Source organism: Leptomonas pyrrhocoris (genome assembly GCF_001293395.1).
Source record: "Leptomonas pyrrhocoris isolate H10 chromosome Unknown, whole genome shotgun sequence".
NCBI lineage: Eukaryota > Euglenozoa > Kinetoplastea > Trypanosomatida > Trypanosomatidae > Leptomonas > Leptomonas pyrrhocoris.
The window spans coordinates 271,541-289,963 of NW_015438377.1; the positions used below are offsets into that span (position 1 = coordinate 271,541).

At 52.9% G+C, this 18,423-nt stretch overlaps 7 protein-coding genes across 8 annotated transcripts; all 7 read right to left on the reverse strand.

Annotated features, from left to right (window-relative positions):
• Nucleotides 1-157: 157 nt before the first annotated feature.
• Nucleotides 158-1,332, reverse strand: ABB37_07948 (lysine decarboxylase-like protein; the record flags this gene model as incomplete). 2 transcript variants are annotated; one of them, XM_015806762.1, is made up of 1 exon in its annotated part: nt 158-1,332. In XM_015806762.1, the coding sequence occupies exon 1, from the start codon at nt 1,124-1,126 to the stop codon at nt 158-160; it is 969 nt and encodes a 322-aa protein (XP_015654633.1). In that variant the 5' UTR covers nt 1,127-1,332. The 2 variants fall into 2 exon arrangements, with proteins under 2 accessions (XP_015654633.1, XP_015654632.1); XM_015806761.1 differs by having other exon boundaries at nt 158-1,239.
• Nucleotides 1,333-3,361: 2,029 nt separating this feature from the next.
• On the reverse strand, nt 3,362-6,319 carry ABB37_07949 (putative OSM3-like kinesin; the record flags this gene model as incomplete). Its single annotated transcript, XM_015806763.1, has 1 exon — nt 3,362-6,319. The coding sequence occupies exon 1, from the start codon at nt 6,164-6,166 to the stop codon at nt 3,362-3,364; it is 2,805 nt and encodes a 934-aa protein (XP_015654634.1). The 5' UTR covers nt 6,167-6,319.
• A 175-nt stretch (nt 6,320-6,494) lies between these two features.
• Nucleotides 6,495-7,009, reverse strand: ABB37_07950 (hypothetical protein; the record flags this gene model as incomplete). Its single annotated transcript, XM_015806764.1, has 1 exon — nt 6,495-7,009. The coding sequence occupies exon 1, from the start codon at nt 6,669-6,671 to the stop codon at nt 6,495-6,497; it is 177 nt and encodes a 58-aa protein (XP_015654635.1). The 5' UTR covers nt 6,672-7,009.
• Nucleotides 7,010-7,525: 516 nt separating this feature from the next.
• ABB37_07951 (putative mitochondrial hypothetical protein) lies at nt 7,526-9,148 on the reverse strand (the record flags this gene model as incomplete). The annotated part of the gene is made up of 1 exon (XM_015806765.1): nt 7,526-9,148. The coding sequence occupies exon 1, from the start codon at nt 9,074-9,076 to the stop codon at nt 7,526-7,528; it is 1,551 nt and encodes a 516-aa protein (XP_015654636.1). The 5' UTR covers nt 9,077-9,148.
• Nucleotides 9,149-9,710: 562 nt separating this feature from the next.
• Nucleotides 9,711-10,316, reverse strand: ABB37_07952 (hypothetical protein; the record flags this gene model as incomplete). The annotated part of the gene is made up of 1 exon (XM_015806766.1): nt 9,711-10,316. The coding sequence occupies one exon, from the start codon at nt 10,314-10,316 to the stop codon at nt 9,711-9,713; it is 606 nt and encodes a 201-aa protein (XP_015654637.1).
• A 2,792-nt stretch (nt 10,317-13,108) lies between these two features.
• On the reverse strand, nt 13,109-13,771 carry ABB37_07953 (hypothetical protein; the record flags this gene model as incomplete). Its single annotated transcript, XM_015806767.1, has 1 exon — nt 13,109-13,771. One exon carries the CDS (start codon nt 13,769-13,771, stop codon nt 13,109-13,111), a length of 663 nt encoding a protein of 220 aa, XP_015654638.1.
• Nucleotides 13,772-15,060: 1,289 nt separating this feature from the next.
• Nucleotides 15,061-16,824, reverse strand: ABB37_07954 (hypothetical protein; the record flags this gene model as incomplete). Its single annotated transcript, XM_015806768.1, has 1 exon — nt 15,061-16,824. The coding sequence occupies one exon, from the start codon at nt 16,822-16,824 to the stop codon at nt 15,061-15,063; it is 1,764 nt and encodes a 587-aa protein (XP_015654639.1).
• Between the last annotated feature and the right edge of the window lie 1,599 nt (nt 16,825-18,423).

Sequence of the window (18,423 nt, forward strand, 5' to 3'; positions counted from 1 at the left end):
ATATATATACGTATTTATTGCTTTTAAAGAACAATTGAGAGAAGAAAAAATACGTTAGACGAAGAGACGGGTGTAACTCACGATTACCCTACGGCACATCCAAACAGACAACGAAGAAATGAATGGATTTTTGTTTTGTTGCTGTTGTTCACCTCCTTTACGGACGGCTCTTCCAGACGAGGGACGCAGCCGGGCTGGGCGGCGGCACGAAGTCCCGCAGCGCCTTCATCAGCTCCACCGCCGTCGGCTTTATCACGACGAAGCCAAAAATCTTCTCCTCCAGGAACCCCTCCGCGACGAGGTGGTGCAGCAGAGCCAGGAACGGATCGAAGAAGCCTTCCACGTTCACAATGCCGATCTTCGGCCGATAGGCATTCAGCTGGAACAGCGTAAGCACCTCCAGCAGCTCATCGAAGGTGCCAACGCCGCCGGGCAGGGCGACAACCGTGTTGGCGTGCGCAAACATGATGCTCTTCCGCTCCGACATGGTCGCCGTGGTGTAGATCAGGTCGCCGATGGTTTGACCCGACACCTCGCGGCTAGAAAGCGAGCCCGGGATGACGGAGATGATCTTGCCGCCGCGGTCCTTCACTTCGTTCGCCAGTGTGCCCATCACACCGACGGTACCGCCGCCGTACACCAAGGGCTGCTTCAGCTCCTCGACGATGTACGTGGCGAGCGCGCGGGCCTCCTCGGCGTACGCGGGCTTATTGCCGTGCCGCGCCCCGCAGAAGACCAGCACGCCCTTGCGCAGGAGGGGGTCTTCGATGTCGTTCTCCGACCAGACATCCGGCTTCGCGTCGAGGGTGGGCTGCGCAGCCACGTTGGTGGCGACTCGCAGCGTCTGCTCCGACACCTCCAGTTCGCCGATGTTGCGGAAGAGAGTGCGGAAGGGCGAGCTTTTGAGGTGGACTTCCTCAAAGTGGTACAGGTTGGAGTAGCGCTCCAGCACAATGTACTGGAATGGGACGGGCTCGCCCTGATCAAACACCTGGTGGAGTTCGTAGGTCAGGGTGCCAGGCTCGTTGTGGATGCAGTGCTGCTGCAGCTTCGCAAAGGCGTCCAAGAAGGCCTGCTCCGACTCGGCATTCTTGAACGTGATGGAGAAGACGACTGCGACGACCATTTTCTTTCTTCGTGGGTCTGTCCACCGCTTATAAAATACTCGTTATGATTAATACGCAAAAATAGGATGGGTAACGGGAAGAGAAAAGGAACGGTGAGGAAGTGGAAGGACACTAAAGTTAACGCGGTAATATATATATATATATATATATATAGTTCGTTGAGGGAGATGCACTGGTGAAAAGAGACGGACTCAGACGATGACACTGACGGAGAGAATGGTAAGGAGGGAGAGCGAGAGCGAGTAAGAGAGGCAGAGTGAACAAAGGGAATGCCCTACAAGGCCCATCAGGAGACGGGGAGAGGAGGAGACGGCGAGCGCTGCACCCCTTCCCCTTTCCTCTCAGCTCAATGCAGAAAAGCGTACGAAGAAGAAGAAACGAGGAACTCTGCAAGTTGAGGTGCGTGCTTGAGTTTCTCAAGAGACAATAAAACACCCACACCCACACATGTGAGTCCCACGTCTATTCAGTGATTCATCCTAAATTCGTTTGGAAAAAAGATGTATCACGCCAGAGTAACGGCATCGACACGTTGATTTCTTTTTCCCTTTTCACATAGCAAAAGAAGAAGAAGAAGAGAGAAACAGAAAATGATCAAGAGGGTGCGCATTCCCGGGCACTACTCTGCAACAGAGAGAGAGGGAGAGAGAAGAAAAAACAAACACTTCGCACCTCCGTTGCATCACCCGTCGCATCCCACATCACTTCCGTCGCTGCGGCAGCTCACGGTCTTGCTCGACACCACACAACCTTCAAAAAGAAAAGTAAATATCTGTTTCTTTTTTTTCACCGTGGAACCCGGAAGGAGAAAAGGAAGAAGATGGGAGAGGACTACGTAAAAGGTACGTGTCATCGGAAACGGTATGAGAAATCGGAGCACCCGTTGAAGCGAAGCGTGATAGAAAAAGCAACAACAAAGAAAATGTTCAAACTCGAATTCAAGGGAAAAAAGGAAAACAATAATACAAGAGCCAAAGCACAGCCCCCGCACAACATACACGCACATACACGCCACAACAACAACAAAAAAGGACGAGGGCGGCGCAGCTTTTTACACAGGTAAGAGACAAATCCAACGCGATTCGGGGAAGTTGTAAAGGAGGAGAAAGCGAGCTCCAAGTAACACAATCCCGCAATATATATTTATGTAAAGCCACATGCAACACCCATATAACACCAGTGAAGAAGAAAGAAGAAGAAAAGATAATACAAGCAGGAAAAGCGTAGGTAAGAGAGAAGAGACCGGGGGAAAAAGAAGAAGGCTTTATATAAAACACGAAGAGGTGCGGGCTGAGGGCATTTCCACACGTGTGTTTAGTGAAAACATCGAGTAAAACAATAAACAATAAACATGCAGAACGCACACATCATCGCGGAGCAATACTAATAGTAATAATCAATAATAATAATAAAAAAAGGGAGGACAGTAATCGACTTCAATGATGTCACATACATACGTCATCGTCTCACTTCGATTACGTCATTTTTCTCTTTCCTTTTCCCTTTTCCATTAGTTGCGTTTTATTATTCCTCGCCCCCGAACACGCATACACACGGCACAGCAGAGGAATGAGAAAAAGGGAAGAGCGTGCGTGGCAACCAGTTGCATGCTATGCGTGTGTGTGTGATCGTGTGATTGTGTTGGAGGAAGAAAGGGCAACCTTGAGAAGCGAAATCTAATAATACTAATAATAAGAAGAAAAAGAGCAGCAAAAGAGTGTTAAACATAAACTGTGCCGCAAGGGTCGGCCACCACACCAAACTATACATCGTTCATCGGAAGTGCCACACACAAAGAAGAAGAGAAGTTAAAAATGTAAAGGCGTAATACCAGAAAGGCGCAGGGCAACAGCACGGAGATTTCAAGAGGGAGAGCAAAGAAGAAGAAAAAAGAGCAGGCCGTCGTAAGAATTGATGCGACAACCAATTTCGAAGAACTCTGTGAAAGAAAAAAGAAAGAAACACGCCTTTGCACATGGAAACAGCGGTGGAAGCAGCGAAGTAAAACGACCACAAAAACAAAAAAAAGGCTAGAGCGAAAACGACACACACTGCACCAAGGGAGGGAGAAAGAGAGAGGGGCACGTTGAGGTGAGGAGGGGCAACACAGATGATCGAGAAGGTCTACACACGCACGCGGAAAAAGAAGGGGAAGGGCGGAGAGAGGCCGGAAGTGCCATATGGAAACCAAATACGAAGGGAAAGAAAAAAGAAAAGTAGGAACGCTTCCCGTCTTACTCTGAATATTCAGAGTGCGCAGTCCCACAGCGCTTCGCCGCCTTCTTGGCATTCTTAACCTCGCCCTTGGCAAAAAGATCATCCTTGCGCTTGCGCTCCGACTTCGCCCGCTCGAGGGCATTCTGGAACTGCTCCTTCTGCTCAATCACCTCCACTTCGTCGTCGGCGTACTCGATGCGGCGCATTAGACGCAGGTACTGGACATTCTTTTCCTCCAGCGCGTTGCGCAGGTCCGCGCACTCGCACATCTTTGTGTCGTACTTCGCCTCCCAGTCCTCCAGCTCCTCTTGCAACTTCTGCAGCTTCTTCTTCAGCTTCTTCTGGTTGTGCATCTTCTGGTCCATCTCGGCGTTGCGCTGCTCGGTGAACTCCTCGACCCGCTTGTTGATGAGCTGCTGCATCTGCGTATCTTTCTGCTCCAGTTGCGCCCGGCACTGCTGATCGAGCGCCGCGAGCGCCTCGTTCTTCTCGCGCAGGGAGGCTTGGAAGTACTCTGCCTTCTCGTTGTTCTTGACGATGATGGCCTTCTGCTTCTCGAGCAGCTGGCGCAGCTGGTCCAGCTGGTCGGTGCGTTCCCGCAGGCGGGACTCTAACCGGGTGACCTCCTCGTCGGAGCCGGCGGTGGCGGACAGTTTGGCCTCGTACTCTTGCTTCACCTTCGTCAGCTCCCGGTCGTGCTGGGCGATGGTCGTCTCCGCCTTGGCCAGCTCGGCCCCCTGCGCGTCCATCTTTGCGTAGAGCTCATCGCGTGCCTTGGTGAGTTGGGCTGACTTGGTCCGCTCCTCCTCCAGCTCCGCCTGCAGTGCATTCAGTTGCATCATATCCTGCGGGGTGGGGAAACTAGCGGCGGCCGCCATGTTGGTCAGGCTCGCTACCGCATTAATGCCACTGCCACGCGCCGACGTCGGCGACACGGCGTTGGCGGCGGACAGCAGATGCTGACGCAGCTTCTCGTTCTCGTCGCGCAGGACCTGCATCGCAGCGACGCCGGTGCTGTCCATCTTCAACGCCGCCATGACCTTCTCCTGCTGCGCGGCGTAGTCTCTCGCGACGCTCGCGCTGACGGGGCGAGAGGCAGAAGCGTTGCTGAAGGAGTTGTTCGACCCCATCTTTGCCTTTTCTAACTTCACGCGTGCCTGCTCAAGAGCTTCGCGCGCCTCCTTCAGCTGGCTCTCCAGCTGCCCCTTCGTGGAGCGCAGCTCCTTCTTCGTCGCCTTGTGCTCCGCGTGGGCCGCGTGGAGGTCGGCCTGCAGCGACGCGATCTGCTCCTGCATGCCCGAGGCCCCGCCGTCGCCCAGCCGCTTCTTCACCGCCTTCAACACAACTTCCAGCGCCTCGACGGTCCGTAGCTGCTCCACCGGCTGCGCCGTCTTCTCTTCTGCGGTCAACAGGTAGCTGTGACAGAGGGCGAACACATCGTTCAGCTGGGCCTGTACAGCACTCGCGTTACTCTCCGTGATCTGCAGCTGGTTCTGCAGCTGCACCACCTCGTCCTCCACCTCCACCAGCCGCGTGCTGAAGGACTGCCGCTCACTTGCCAACGTCGCCTTCACCGTCTCGTAGTCGACCAAGTCCGCCTCACGACCCTTCGTGGCGTTGTCGAGCTGCACCTCGAGGTCACCGACCTTCTCTTGCAGCTTCTCCAGCTCCTCCTCCATCCCGGCGGTGCCCTCCGTCTCGTACTTGGACAGCTTCTCCTTCAGCTCCTTCACCATGTCTGTCAGCTCCGCAATCTTCTGATCCTTCGAGTCCATGTTCACCACCGGCTTGTTCTTGATCTGCTTCGCCCGATCGGCAAAGCGGAGGGTGGAGACCGTCTCGGAGAGGTTGCGCTCGCTGGGGTTGATGTTGGCGAACATCACCGTCTTGCTATTGCCGCCGAGCGAGTCCTTCAGCAGCATGGTGAGGGGGCTGCTGCGGAAGGGGATGTGCGAGCCCCCCTTCACGATGGTGTCGATGACAGTGCCGAGAGCGCTGAGCGAGAGGTTGATGTTGCACCCCTCCTTCAGCGTGTCGCCCGAGGCACCGGTCTTGCCCTGCCGCTCCGACCCCGCCAGGTCCACCAGGTTCAGCTTACTCGACACAGCCCGCGTGGTGCCGTCCTCCAGCGTTTCGGTGCACTCGAGCAGGAGGGTGAAGATGGAGTGCGAGCGGCTGCTGTCCGCGTTCAGCTCCGTCGACGCCACACGACGCCGGTCGGTGCCCTCCTCGAGGTGGGACATGACGTCCTCCGGCAGCTTCACCTGCGCCACCACCGCCCCCTGCACGAAGAAGCTGCTATCCTTGTGCTGATGAATTTCAAGCGAGACTTGCTGCTTCGCCAGAAGGTCGCGGACCTTGCCGTTGTACAGCTCGAGGAAGCTAACGTACATGCTGACGGCCATCGACGGCGACTCCTCCTTTATCTTCTTCACAGACTGGAAGATATACGCGACGCAGCGGGGAATGATCCCCTCCATCTCCGTGTCCCCCATCACGCCCGTCATCGTGTGCGTCTTGCCGGAGCCGGACTGACCGTAGGCGAAGACGGTCGCGTTGAACCCCTTCAACACGGAGTCCGCCAGCGGCATGATGAACTGGGTGAAGATGTCCTTCTGGGAGAAGCTGTTGTTGATGACGGCGTCGAAGGTGAAGCGGTCTGGTTCGCCAATCACGCTTTTCGCCGCGACGGTGTTTGCCGCGAGGTCGAGGTCGACGCAGGGCGTGTGTCCCGACGCCTTCTCCTTTTCGCTTAGTGGGCGGCAGCGGACGAGTACTTTAATGTTCTCCGCCGCTGCCGCTCCACTGTCCTTCTTCCCCATTGCTGAGAGGAAGAAGGGCGGAGGGAGGAGGAGGTAAGCGTGACCACACACGCGTATGTGGGTAACTATTATCCTTTGTTGATGGACAGAGGAACAAACAAATGCACCGTACGCTGAAACGCGAAGAGAGAGAGAACGAGAGGTGAATAATGCTTCATGTTTTCATGTGTAGAGATGGAGAAGGGGAGGAAAGGGAAAGGGAAAACTATTGTTGATGGCCCGTTTTGGGGTGTGCATACATTAACGGTGTTTTGCCCGACACCATCGTGTCTTCCTCCTCGGATGAGGGCATATCTTTCCAGAAAGCGAATTTACCATATTTTTCACTTTACATCTTTTTCACGCTGGATATATACATACGAAGTGGCAGACTCCTTTTCAAAGTCCGCCTCCAAAGCGGGGCGGTGCGGGCTCGGGTGGGCGGGACTCGACAATAGAAGTGAGAGGCGAAAGTCGAAGACTGTCGCAAGGTTAGAAGAGAGGAAAATGGGGTACTAAGGTACATTTCAACATCCTACCATTCCAACATGACATCATTCCTGGCGCAGGCTTCGAAAAAAAAAAGCAACGCGCGTTGAGTGTGTGTGTCTGTATAAGTGTCTGCAACGGCGCGGCTCCTCAGCTCTACCGTGAGGGGGTCTACGGAAAAGAAAAAAAGAGGAGAAATGACGCTCACACTCGCACAAAACCAAACCAACGTACTTCGTCGTCGTTTGATCTAAAAAGAGAAAAGAAAACAAAATAGTGCGCTGCAGGTTACCCGCCTTTGGGACGCCTGTTTGGGTTGCCGCCAAATCTGTATTATTATTAACCTTTTTTTCTTTCTCCTTGTACGTTAAAGGCTGCAGAACAAGCCCAACAAACAACGCGTCGTTGATGATCACCGCCAACGACGACAGCGACAACACAGACGAAGAGAAAAACACGCAGGAGAAAGAAGAGAAAGAACGAGGCGAGAGTATAAAAGGCAGGAGATTAATGCACACATACACACACAGAAGCTTCTGCGGAGGCCCAGGGCCGCTTAGTGGTTGCACCACAAAGCGTTGTAAAGGTTATGAAACCTACGAGACGGTCCAGCACCGTGATTTCCGATTGCGCTGTTACAGAAAGATTCCACGTCAAGCCGCACCGGTGCATCTCACCAATCTCGAAAAGATATGGTCGCCTTTTTCTTTTCTTTCCTTTTGAATGATGCTCTGTGAATTCGGTGAAACAGTAGAACAAAGACGTTCCTTCTCTGCTACGCGCACACGCCCTCTAAACGTCCTTCATTAACAACAATAGCAAAAAAAAAAACACGGAGGAGGAAGGAGGGGGGGGGGGAGGAGGTAAGCTGTTGGTCGCGTTTTTCATCGCTTACTTCGCGTGCACAGCGCCGTGGCTGGAAGCCTCCAGTTCATGGAAGGCGTTAAGCACATCTGCCGAGACCACCGGCTCCACGGCGAGCGGAATGGGCTCGGTGTGCAAGGTGGGCCGCAGCTGCAAGCCGTTCAGCACCTTCAATGCCCGCACCGCCAGCGCGGAAGATGCAAAAACGACTTCAAACGCCTTCGTGTTGGGCTGAAGGGCCGCCACGGCAGCACCGCGAGGGAGGGCGCCCACAATCGCGGCAGAAGACACGTCGGTCGACGTCGTGAGTGCTTCTCCTCCTGTCGTCGACAAGGGGCTCGCGCTGTGCCGCTGCTGTGAGGCGTACACGGGAGCTGCGTCCGTGCCTGCCTCCGCACCTGACCCCGCCGCCCCCGCAACCGCATTCAAAGAACTGCTGCTGCTGCTGCTGCTGTCGCGGTTGGCTTTCACAACGGAGCTGCGGCGCACCATGCAGCTCACGAGACCGCTGCCGTCGCCTTCGCAGACGTGACGCACGCACAGTTCTCGCACCTCGGTGGCACCCATGTTCAGGGGTACATTGTGCACGCGCACACACTGCCCCGCCACCCGCGTCACGCCAGCCGCGTCGGTGAAGAGGCTAACGGCGTGTCGCTGCTGCAGCGCCCGCATCACAGCCGCCCGCTTGGCGGCCGTGTCGGAAGAGGCGAGGATGACCGCCATGTTTTCCGCTGCAGGTGGGGATGCCTGGGCGGCATTGAATCCACCGGCAGCGATAAGGCGGTCTGCGCCAAACAGTTCCACCGTTAACTGATTCACACGTGCCTCGAGCGCCGCGACCTGATGTGCCACGCATGGATCCGACAAGGCAGAGGTCTGTGCATCGGCTGAACTGGCCGGCGACGAGGCGGAAGTGGCAGAGGCACTTGTGTGAGACGCACTCGCACCCTCACCCACACGTGGTGCGCTAACATCGTCGTGTCGCACCTGTGTCGGTGCGCTCATGGGAGGGTTCTTCAAGTTTAACTGCTGCCGTTCCATCTGCTGGATCAGCAGGTCCGTGTTGCGCTGCCCCATGACGATTTCACCCACCACACGATGCACATCGCTTAGCTTGCCACGCAGCCCCTCCGCGGTGCTCTCCAGCTGACTGACGTGTCGCTGCATCAAGGCAAACTTTTGCTGCAGCAGCTGCAGGGCGTCGTCTTGACTGCGCAGTGTGTGCTGCGTGTGCCGCGTCGCCTCCTTCAGCCGCTCCACCGTATGAATCAGCGTGGAAAGGGATGTTGACGACGGCGGCGGCGGCGGCGAGAGGGGAGAAGAAAAGCACGCGGGAGAGACGCTGGATGATGATGATGTCTCCGCTGTCGTACCCGTCTCCGCGAGGTTCGGAGAGGAGGGCTGCTGAGGCCCTGCGCTTGCTGCGGGTGCCGCCGCCGTGCTCATCTTCGTCTGCGCCACGTGGCTTCCACTTCGGCCATCGGCGCTGTGCCCGGCGCGGTTGACGGGGCGTCCTGCGTCGCGGAGGTGCGGCGGAGTGCGTGCCATGAGGCATACGAGGGCCGTGCGCCGCCACATTGAGCTACCAGGGGTGAGAGTGGTGTAGAGAATATATATAGACGGGAGGCACTGCAGTGCGTACAACTTGACTGGAGGCAGTTGAGGAAACAACAACGGCCAACGAAGAGGGACAAAAAAACAAAGCATCGATGCGGAGAGGAGGGAGGAGACGTAGCGATTTCAGCGTGAGTGAGAAACGCACTGGGACCGTCGGAATCCCTCGACGAAGTCGTCCACACACCACAGAACAAACCAACGATGATGCGTCCCTTTCCTTCCTGTATATATATACAATACGTTTGGTGTGGACCACGCTAAAGAGTAGAAGAAAGAAAGGGGCTCCGTTCGCTTCACAGGACCTTTTTCTTTGGTTGCTGTTCCCCCTTCTCTCCCACTTTGTATGACCAATCGAAACGTGTCGTGGCGTTGTTTTTGTACCTTTCGGGCGTTGTTGACATCCGCGTACGCAGCCAAGAAGAAAAACACACACACACACACACAACTATCTGTACCGCAAACGGACTACACAGCATGGAGACCTCGTAAACTTATTCGTGTTTAATAGTTACTGGGTTTTTATTAGTATTGACCTTCAGAAAACCTGCGCGCACCTGCACGCATACACACACCGCAACAGACAGGCACGCATACGCTACTGATTACCATGTATCCGCTTTAGCTTCCCGTCGAAGAAGCGATGACGGCCAGCACGACCGAGACGGACGCCGCCGCAACGCTCGAAAAGTGCCTTGTCCGTCATGCGGGTTACATCACCCAGCGGCTCACCCTTCACACGCTTTGCAGCCATTTCAGAGTCCTCATCATCGCTGCTGTAGCTACCGCTGTTACTATCGCTGCTGCTGCCACTGTCATCGTCGTCATCACTCGAGGAGTCGCGTTGGCGGCGTGAAGGTCTCTCCGCGACCCTGCTCTTCTTCTGCGCACTTGAAGTTTCCTCCGTTTCGTCAACGCCGCTGGCGGAGTCGCTGCTGCTGCTGCTGCTGTCGCTGCTGCGTGCCCGCTTCAACTTCTTCTTCTCTTTGTGCAGCTGACCGTAAATGGCGTCGAGTTCCACGGCGTGGGTGGAGGCGAGGTTGCCGCTCTGAGCCGGGTCCGCTGCGTGGCCGAGTCCGGTGGCAACGTGCGGATCACGACGCACCACCCTCACGTAGGACTTCGTGCCGGTGCGTTCCTTTCCAAGGCCCTCGCCCTCCTTCCACCCGTACTTCTCCATCATCTTCCTCGCTAACGCGGACATCTTTTCCTCTTTTGTCCTCCTCTTCTAGCAAAGGAAACTAAAGGAAAGAAAGAGAAATAAGCGGACGAGAAACAATAACAATAATAGAAATAATAAACCGTCTGCGTAGGCGCACAGTGAGGCTGAGTCGTCCAGATTGGCTTCTTCAGCTGCAAGTTCGAGTCTCCAATCCGGAGCTATCGAGAAGGGTGTGCGCACGATGCAGGAGCCACCACAAAGGAATTAAAAAAAAAAGGTAAGAGGGAGAGTGAGAGAGAATCACAAGTGACTCAGCAAAACAGGAGAGGGTTTACGTGCACTATCTAAAGCATGCGCTCCATTTGAACGTTGTTGTGCGAAGTCCACTGGAGCGGAAATCAGGAGAGTCACAAAAAGAGGGTTGAACTTATGTACCCGTTTCGAGGCTTCTCATCGTGAAGCGGGATGACTGTCTTGGTGAAGGAGCAGCGTAGCCTGTGACGGTGCCTTTCACGTAAAGCGACAAAAACCTCGCGAAAGGTTCTTTCTTCAGCAGACACTTGACACTGGGCCTCGTCGTCGCTGATCAGCCGTCTGCTTCAGCAACAGCAAAAAGGCGTGCAGTGCAAATGCAGCAACAACATCAGCGGCTCGTTATCACCGCCGTTGCTGATCGCTTGTGTCATTATTCGTAGTCGTCACCGGGGGAGGAGACGGCGTACTTCGCTTCAGTATATATATGTTTTTTTTTTGGTTTCCCTTTTCGGTAGGTTGAAGACAGAAGACAGATAAAAAGAAAAAAAAACGAAGGCAAAGCGTGAATGAGGAAGACATATGTTGATCGAGAACGGAGGAAAAAGCGAAGTTTTTGTAAGTTGAGCCATCAGCAACATCAGTACACCAATCGCAGCCCAGCAAACACCACACAGCGCCACCAAAAACACTCCGAACGACGACGAAAACAACAACAACAACAAAACAGAACAAATGATGATCACAATATATATGTGTAAAAGGGACGAAAGGGAAAACACATCCGTTATGTACGGCGGCAGTACCGCTGCTGCTGTATCACAACCTCTCCTCTAAAAACAAAGAAGAAGATAGTTCATGGGGCATGCATGTGCGTAGAGGGGCATGGGGTAGGCCGACGGTATGCATCGCAACCCAAAGAGTACGAAGATGAAGAAAGGAAAAGGATAAACAGAAAAAAAAACAAGAAGGACAAAAAAACGGTGGTAAATATCAATAGTAACCTTCAAGAAAAAAAAACCAATTAGTTGAGCAACAGCAAAAGAAGAGAGGAGAGAGAGAAAAGAAGCGAAAAAGAAGAAGAAGGAGAGTCCAACAAAAACACAACGTCAGTCAGCAACGGCAACAACAAAATCATCTGCTTCAGCACGCGGAGAACAAAAAAAATAATAATGAGACAGAGAGAGAGAGCGAGGTAGAAAAGTGTGTAGCAAAAACAAAAACCAGAGGCACCAGTAAAACAACAACAACAACAAAAGAACACGACAACGATAGTAATCATAGTGATAGAACGTGCTATACGTCACAGCAGACGATGGGGAACTCCACACACACACACACACATACTGTAGTCATACAAGGAGGTGAATGAGCGCGTGAGCGACGGGGGCGCTCCTCAACGTGCCTCTTCCCCCTTTCCCCTTTCTCCACCTTTCCTCGCATTTCGCTTTCTTGAAAAGTTTTATTACTGTTTTTTCTTTTCCCCTCCTCCCACAGCATATTGTCTTACTCCGTATATATATATATATATGTGTATAGATGGAAAACGACTCACTTTTCCTGACGAGATAGCGGGGACATAAAACACGAAGTGATAGCTTCGAAGGAAAATACGATGGAGCAGGAACGAAAGTGAGAAAGCACGGAGGCGTCGGAGAGAGAGAGAAAGGGAAAAAAGGTGAGGCTGGAGGGAAATCAAAAGAAAGGATATAAAAACCAATGGGAAGGAAGTGATCTCCGCAGTGACGTCAAACAACACCCAAAAGGCGAGGTAAATAGCAGGAGGTACTTACCATTCCACTGCGCCCCAGCTTTGAAGGGTTCGCTTTCGATGTGGAGTAAAGTGCTGAACAAAAAAATAATAATCCGAGCAGAAAGCGTACCCCTTACAAAGCAAACAGCAAACGGCGACGGCGGAGAAAACAAGAGTGACAGGGAGGACGGAGACGAAAGAGGAGAGAGATCAACGAAGAAAAGCACTCGAATATATATGAGCAGCCCAATAACAACTTAAAAGACAACGTTTGTTTGCTACAATGGTAACGTTGCAGTGCTAATGCTCTCCATGAGCATCTAGAAAACGGAAGCAACAAAATACAAGCATAGAGATGGTTTTTGTCTACATGTATTCGCCCATACCCACAAAACGTGAATGTAAGAAGTATGTATATATTTTCGCGCTTGCTTAGCGCGCTAGTTTGTCTTTTCTTTTCTCCTCCCCCTCTTTCCTGCTCTCTTCACCGCTCTTCACGTCACTCTCGCCGTTGGTTCTACCGTGTTTTTCTTTTCCCGTTCTATACATCACACCCCGCGAAGCCATCGCAGCGTAAAAAAGCCTGAAACACTAAAAAAAGTAGAAAAACTACCTACATCGCGACACACACACACACGCACGAATACTATTCTCCGTTCTGGCTGTGTTTCCTCACTCCCTCTCGCACCCAAGCAGACACACGTCTTTGCAAAGCCGCTACACACGATACAGCTTCGTGCTCCGTTTCTCTTTCCTTCTCTTGGAAATAGCAGCCCGCTCGTTAAACAGGCCCACACCAACGAAAAGCAAAAAAAAAAACCCACCACAATCAACGAGAGCCCGCACGCGTCTCCAATAACAGGAAAAGGAAATGAAGAGAGAGATAGAGGGAGAGAGAGAGAGAAAGAAATGAGATGACCCGCAGCCACTTTAACGCTTCAAAGAAAAATACAATCGACGAAGGAGGAGAGCTGGAAGAGCGAAGCAACAGCAGCGACAGACGAAACAAACCGAAAAACATGAAGAAAAAAGAAGTGGAGGCTGGGTACAATGTACAGCGAAAAAAATAAAACATGGAAAATGAGAAAAGCCTCTTGGATTTTGTTTTTCCCTTTTTACAGTGTTTCTCTTCTCCAGACCACACACACACACACACACAACGAGAGGGTTGGAAGAAAAAACCTTTGGAAGTGCATCGTACAAGCAGAAGATCGAGGACATACGCAAACACACACGGTTCACGAGCGGGGTACAAACAACAGCAATAACAACAAATGCCGAGTCGTTCATCGCGAAAATAATAATAATAATGTAAACGCGCGTACGCGATCCGTCGCACGTGTAGAAGTCGTACAGCACGGTGCTCGTAAAACGGGTATTGACACACATTTCCTTCTTTAGATATATAATAATTGATGCCGTTCCAATTTTTGCATTCCCGCCTTCCCCCATTTTCCGTTACCCACCGATATCCAACCCAACGAGGGTACATACAGAGTTTCTACCAAAAAAAAAAGAAGAAATAAATAGTATTACAACTCTTGCAGTAAGAAAAAAGAAGAGAAAAGAAAAGGTGAACAACATCTGACACACATATATAAATATAAATATATATATATATATGTGTAAAGGAATGATATATATACTCCTGGGAAATATATAAAAACACCCTTATCTGTCACCTTCGAGTACCTGGGTAATGAGCGGGGGAAGAAGAAAAGAGAATCCAAAAATCGGCCAAAAGAACGAGAGCAACACCTTTGAAGAGAACACACAAAAGAAAGCGACAGCAAGATAAAACACCGCGCAGGCTTTTCTCCCCTCCCTCCCTCCCTCTCAGTCTGTCGCGTATGTTTCGCCTCTCACCTTTTTCTTTTCCTTTCAGGAGTGCTCAACATTGTTCCGCGACTGCTTCCCTTTCCACGCTCCGGTTCTCTCTTTTCTTTCTGTTTGTATATGCGTATATCATAAACTCTTCTCGTCGCTCCTCTCAATCCTTCTTTTTTCCTCTTCATTCCGCATGCCGGACTACAGCGCAGAGGCCTTACCATGGCCGCGGGAAAGAAGAACAAAGAAAAAAAAAGAGAGAGTACTTCCGAAAGAAAAGACATTCAGAGAACCGTGAGGTTTGACTCCATCGTGACAAGTGAGAGCAGTCGCATCGCGTGAGAAGCACGTCGACAGGGCGGGGAAGGCCGAAAGGGACAATACATAAAGGAAGCAAATCGATGGTCTCGTCTTCCACAGCGTTCACACACACAAAAAAGAAAGCATTGCCGACCAGAGAAGAAGAAGACAAGATGCAAAAACCGAGAGAACAAGCACAGCTTCAACACACACACACACACACAGCCGCTTTTTAGCAAAGAAGAGAAGAGAAAAGAAAAGACAAGATAAACCAAGATACACGTTTATACAAATACAGAAGCTTTAAATATTCTTTTTTTTTAATTGCGAAAAAAAAGAAAGGGAGAGGAAGAAGAAAAAACAGGTAGACAGAAACACCCTTAGAAGCACGATGGAGGCCACACAGGGGTGGGGCAGCTGGAGGAGGAGAGACTACGTGGGTATCAATGTGTCAACGAGAGACGAAGACGAAGAAAGGAGAGACGCACAACAAAGTCACTGAGGGGAAAAAAGAAATCAGGAAACACCATGGATTACAGAAACACAACGGATTGCGAGCTTTGACACAGTTCTCTCGCTCTCCCGCACGCGGATTCGCCTTTCGATTTGCGCACCACTCCACTATTGACTTCTTCACCTTAGCGCCCCTCCTGGTCAGTCTCGCCGGTCGCCGCTAGTCGCCGCCATCACGTGCTCTACTTGAATGTGATTGAACACGCTACTGGACATCGACGTGTTAGTCGTGACATTCGCCGAGGACGACAGAACGCGATGGGCGCCTGTCAGCGTGGAGCGGCAGCTACGCGTCTCGCCACCGGAGCACTCCGAGAAGGCGGAGTGGCTGCTCGGGGCGACGTTCTTGCCGGTGCGGCTGCGCGGCCCACGGATGCGGCCCACCTTCGCTAGGTCGTTACGCGGGTCCGGCTTCACGGCGCGTGGGTGCTTCACCGTGGCACTCGTGCTGCGCGCCGCACTGCCGTTGGCTCTTCGGGAGCTCTGCTGGTTCGTGAGACTGGCGATGGCGGCCCGGTCAAGGTGGCCGACGTTCGCACTGCCGTACATCAGCGACGCCCACGGAGCCGCCGCAGACGGCGGTGGCTGAGGGAAGGGCGCGGTGGAGTTCGTCTGACGGGAGGCGCTGCCGCTGCTGTTGCCGCCGCCGGCAGTTGTAGTAGCGGTGGGACCCGCCGCGGCCCCCTGGCAGGGGTTCATGGGGCGTACGTCGTGCTCCATCACGTAAAGGTGGTGGTACGCGCCGCCGCCGCCGCCCATGTTGGACAGGCGGCAGAGGGAGTCGCTGACTTCGGTGTCGATGGTGGAGCGGCCGTCGGTGTTCTGCGCGTTACTGCCGGCCGCGGTGGGGCTGATTTGACGCATCGAGACGTACGCGCCCGGACCGGCCGGCGACGTGCGCGAGTGTGAGCGGGCTGCGACGGCTACTGTGGCGCCCGCCGTGCTGTTCGTCGGGTTGAAGCTGTGCGGGGCACCCACACCAGCAGCGGCGGCACCTGCTGCTACGGCCTGGATGCCCGTCAGCGACTGACCCACACCTCCGCTGCGGGGAGAGCTGCGGGCGGCGTGCAGGGGCGACGGGTAGCCATTTGTGCTGCCGGTGCCGCGGTGCACGTTGGCCGTCCACTGTGGGTTGTGCGCCAGGTTCGCCTCCAGGATAATGTCTGTAAGCAGGCTGAGCTCCTCCTCAAAGTTGTGCGCGGAGGCGGAGGCGGCGACGGCGGCGGCGAGGGACGCTGGCGAGCTCGTTGCGCGGGGGTCCCCGCCGGGGGAGGCGACAACGGAAGCGGCGGTGGAGCGTGTCGTCGTCGCAGTCGCCGTGGTGATGGTGGTTGTGCTGCCGTTTGCGCTGCTGTTTGTGGGCTGTCCGTGCAGGTTGATCTCCCCGCGCAGGATAGACGTCATTTGATGAATCAGGCGTGCACACTGCTCCCTATCCTGGGTGAGGGCAGAAGCCTGGCAGACACCCGCCACCGACGGCATCAGCTTCGACGCACTCTGCAGCAGCACGCTGGGACTACTAAGGCTGTTGCTGACGTTATTCGATCCCCCTGCCGCGCCGTGCGGGCCGCTGCTTGCCGCGCAGCTTGCCAGCGGCGGCGTGGCCCCTGAAGGGGAGTGCGTACCCGCGAACTGCGAGTTACTGGCCGCCGCATCTTGCTGGAGCACAATGTCAAACTGATCGAGTTCCTCCTCCTCGGGCAGCACCTCCTTCAACAAGGGCTGCGGCGGTGGTGGCGGCGGTGCGGGGCGCGGGGAGGCGGTCTGCCGTGTCGCAGCGACGCCGAGAGAGCTGCTGCCGTTGCTAGGGTGCGGACGTGGGTGTATTGTGTCAACGTTGAAGTCGATCGGCGAGGATGGATGGGCTGCGTTGCCGCGGTACAGTGCGGCGTCAACGCTGTCCATCCTCACTTACTTTTCCTTTCTTTTTTCTCTTCTTATTGCTTTCTTCTTCGTGGGTGTGTTGTCTTTAAACTTGCTTAATGCCCCCCCAAGAACTGTTGAACCTTCGTTGCGGTGGAGGTATATATTCACAGAAGGCGAAGCAGTGAGCAAGGGATCGCGGGAAAAGGGGGAGGAAGAGAAAAAGAAGAAAGAAAAAACGAAAGTGCAAATGAGAACGCTCCGCCGATGCGGAAGGCACGATGACGCAGGACAGTTTGCCGCCGCTCTCTTCGGGAAACAAAACCAATACAGACGGCCACCAAAGAAACGAAATGAAACAAAAAGAAAAGAAAGAAAGGGTTGCCCGGAGGAGAAAAGACGATTAGAGCCACAGGGGAGGTAAAGAGACAAAACAGAGCAACCAACCACCACAACACAAAAAAAGAGCGCCGAAACACGTTGGCCAACGAACCCCTACGCGATAGGAATTCAACTCGGAAAAGTCCCAAGTGAGTTAGCGGGGAGTTCATGCAGTACCTTCGCTCCACGAAAGCACGTACAACACCGACTCCACAAACAAACACTGACAAAAAAAAAGAAAAGGAAAAAAAAAGAGAGAGAAGAAAAAAAAAAACAATAAACACAAGCGTTTCGGGGATGTCACCTATATAGATAGAGGAGAAGAAAGATACATAGATTCTTTTTTAGGTGGCTTCTACACTTCTATGTGTATGATGTAAAGCTGTGAAGGGGAAATAATAGTAAGACTGAGCAAAGCAACAGCAGGCAGGAAGAACCAACGTCTTTTTTTCCTTAATTTTTGCTGACTTTAACAAGGTGTTCTTTTTTCCTTTTCTTGTGTGCCCAGTTATCTGAGAGGTACCAATCAGACGGCAGCGTCTCGTGAGCCGCTAACTGTTGTAAACGCGCGTGCCCTACTGGCGGCCCTGTGGCAAAGGAAGAAAAAAAAAAGGACAAAGACACCGAGTTAAAGAGACGCGGTCCAGACAAGGAAGCGCGAGAACACGAAACGCGAAAAAACGTGAGAAGGACCAGAGTTGGTAAAACTCGGTCTCTTTGCGGATCTGAAACAGCGAATGTACAAAAAAGAAGGGCCTTCCTCTCCTTTTTTTTTTACAAGTTGAAGCTTGCCTTCGCTTGTGTATGGCTCCTTCCGCAGGAGTGTAGTGAATCTCTCTCGCTCTCTCTATGGGAGCGGATGAAACACCCCTTGGAAAAAAAAAAAATTGATTCCTTCCTGATGTTAAGTGCAAAGGTGTTTGCTGTTTTTTTGCTTTAACTGTTCTACTTTACGTGTTTTCCTTTACTTGTATTTTTGTCGGTAAAGAGACACCCAAGGAGTGGTGGGCAAATATGTCAGGTAAGAGAAACACAGCAACAAGAAACACCATCATCATGAACAGGGTTTTTTTTGGGGTTGTTGTTGTTGCATAGATGGATGAGAACACGAATGACGTTGTGACGTTGAAAAAAGATGAAGACACGTGTGGAAGGAGAGAGGCGAGCGTGAAAGTAATCAGTAGAGGTGATCGGCAGCACTCGCAAGAACAACGGTCGTGCAGTCTGACTTGAAAGAAAGTCGACGCAGTCGGAGGCGAA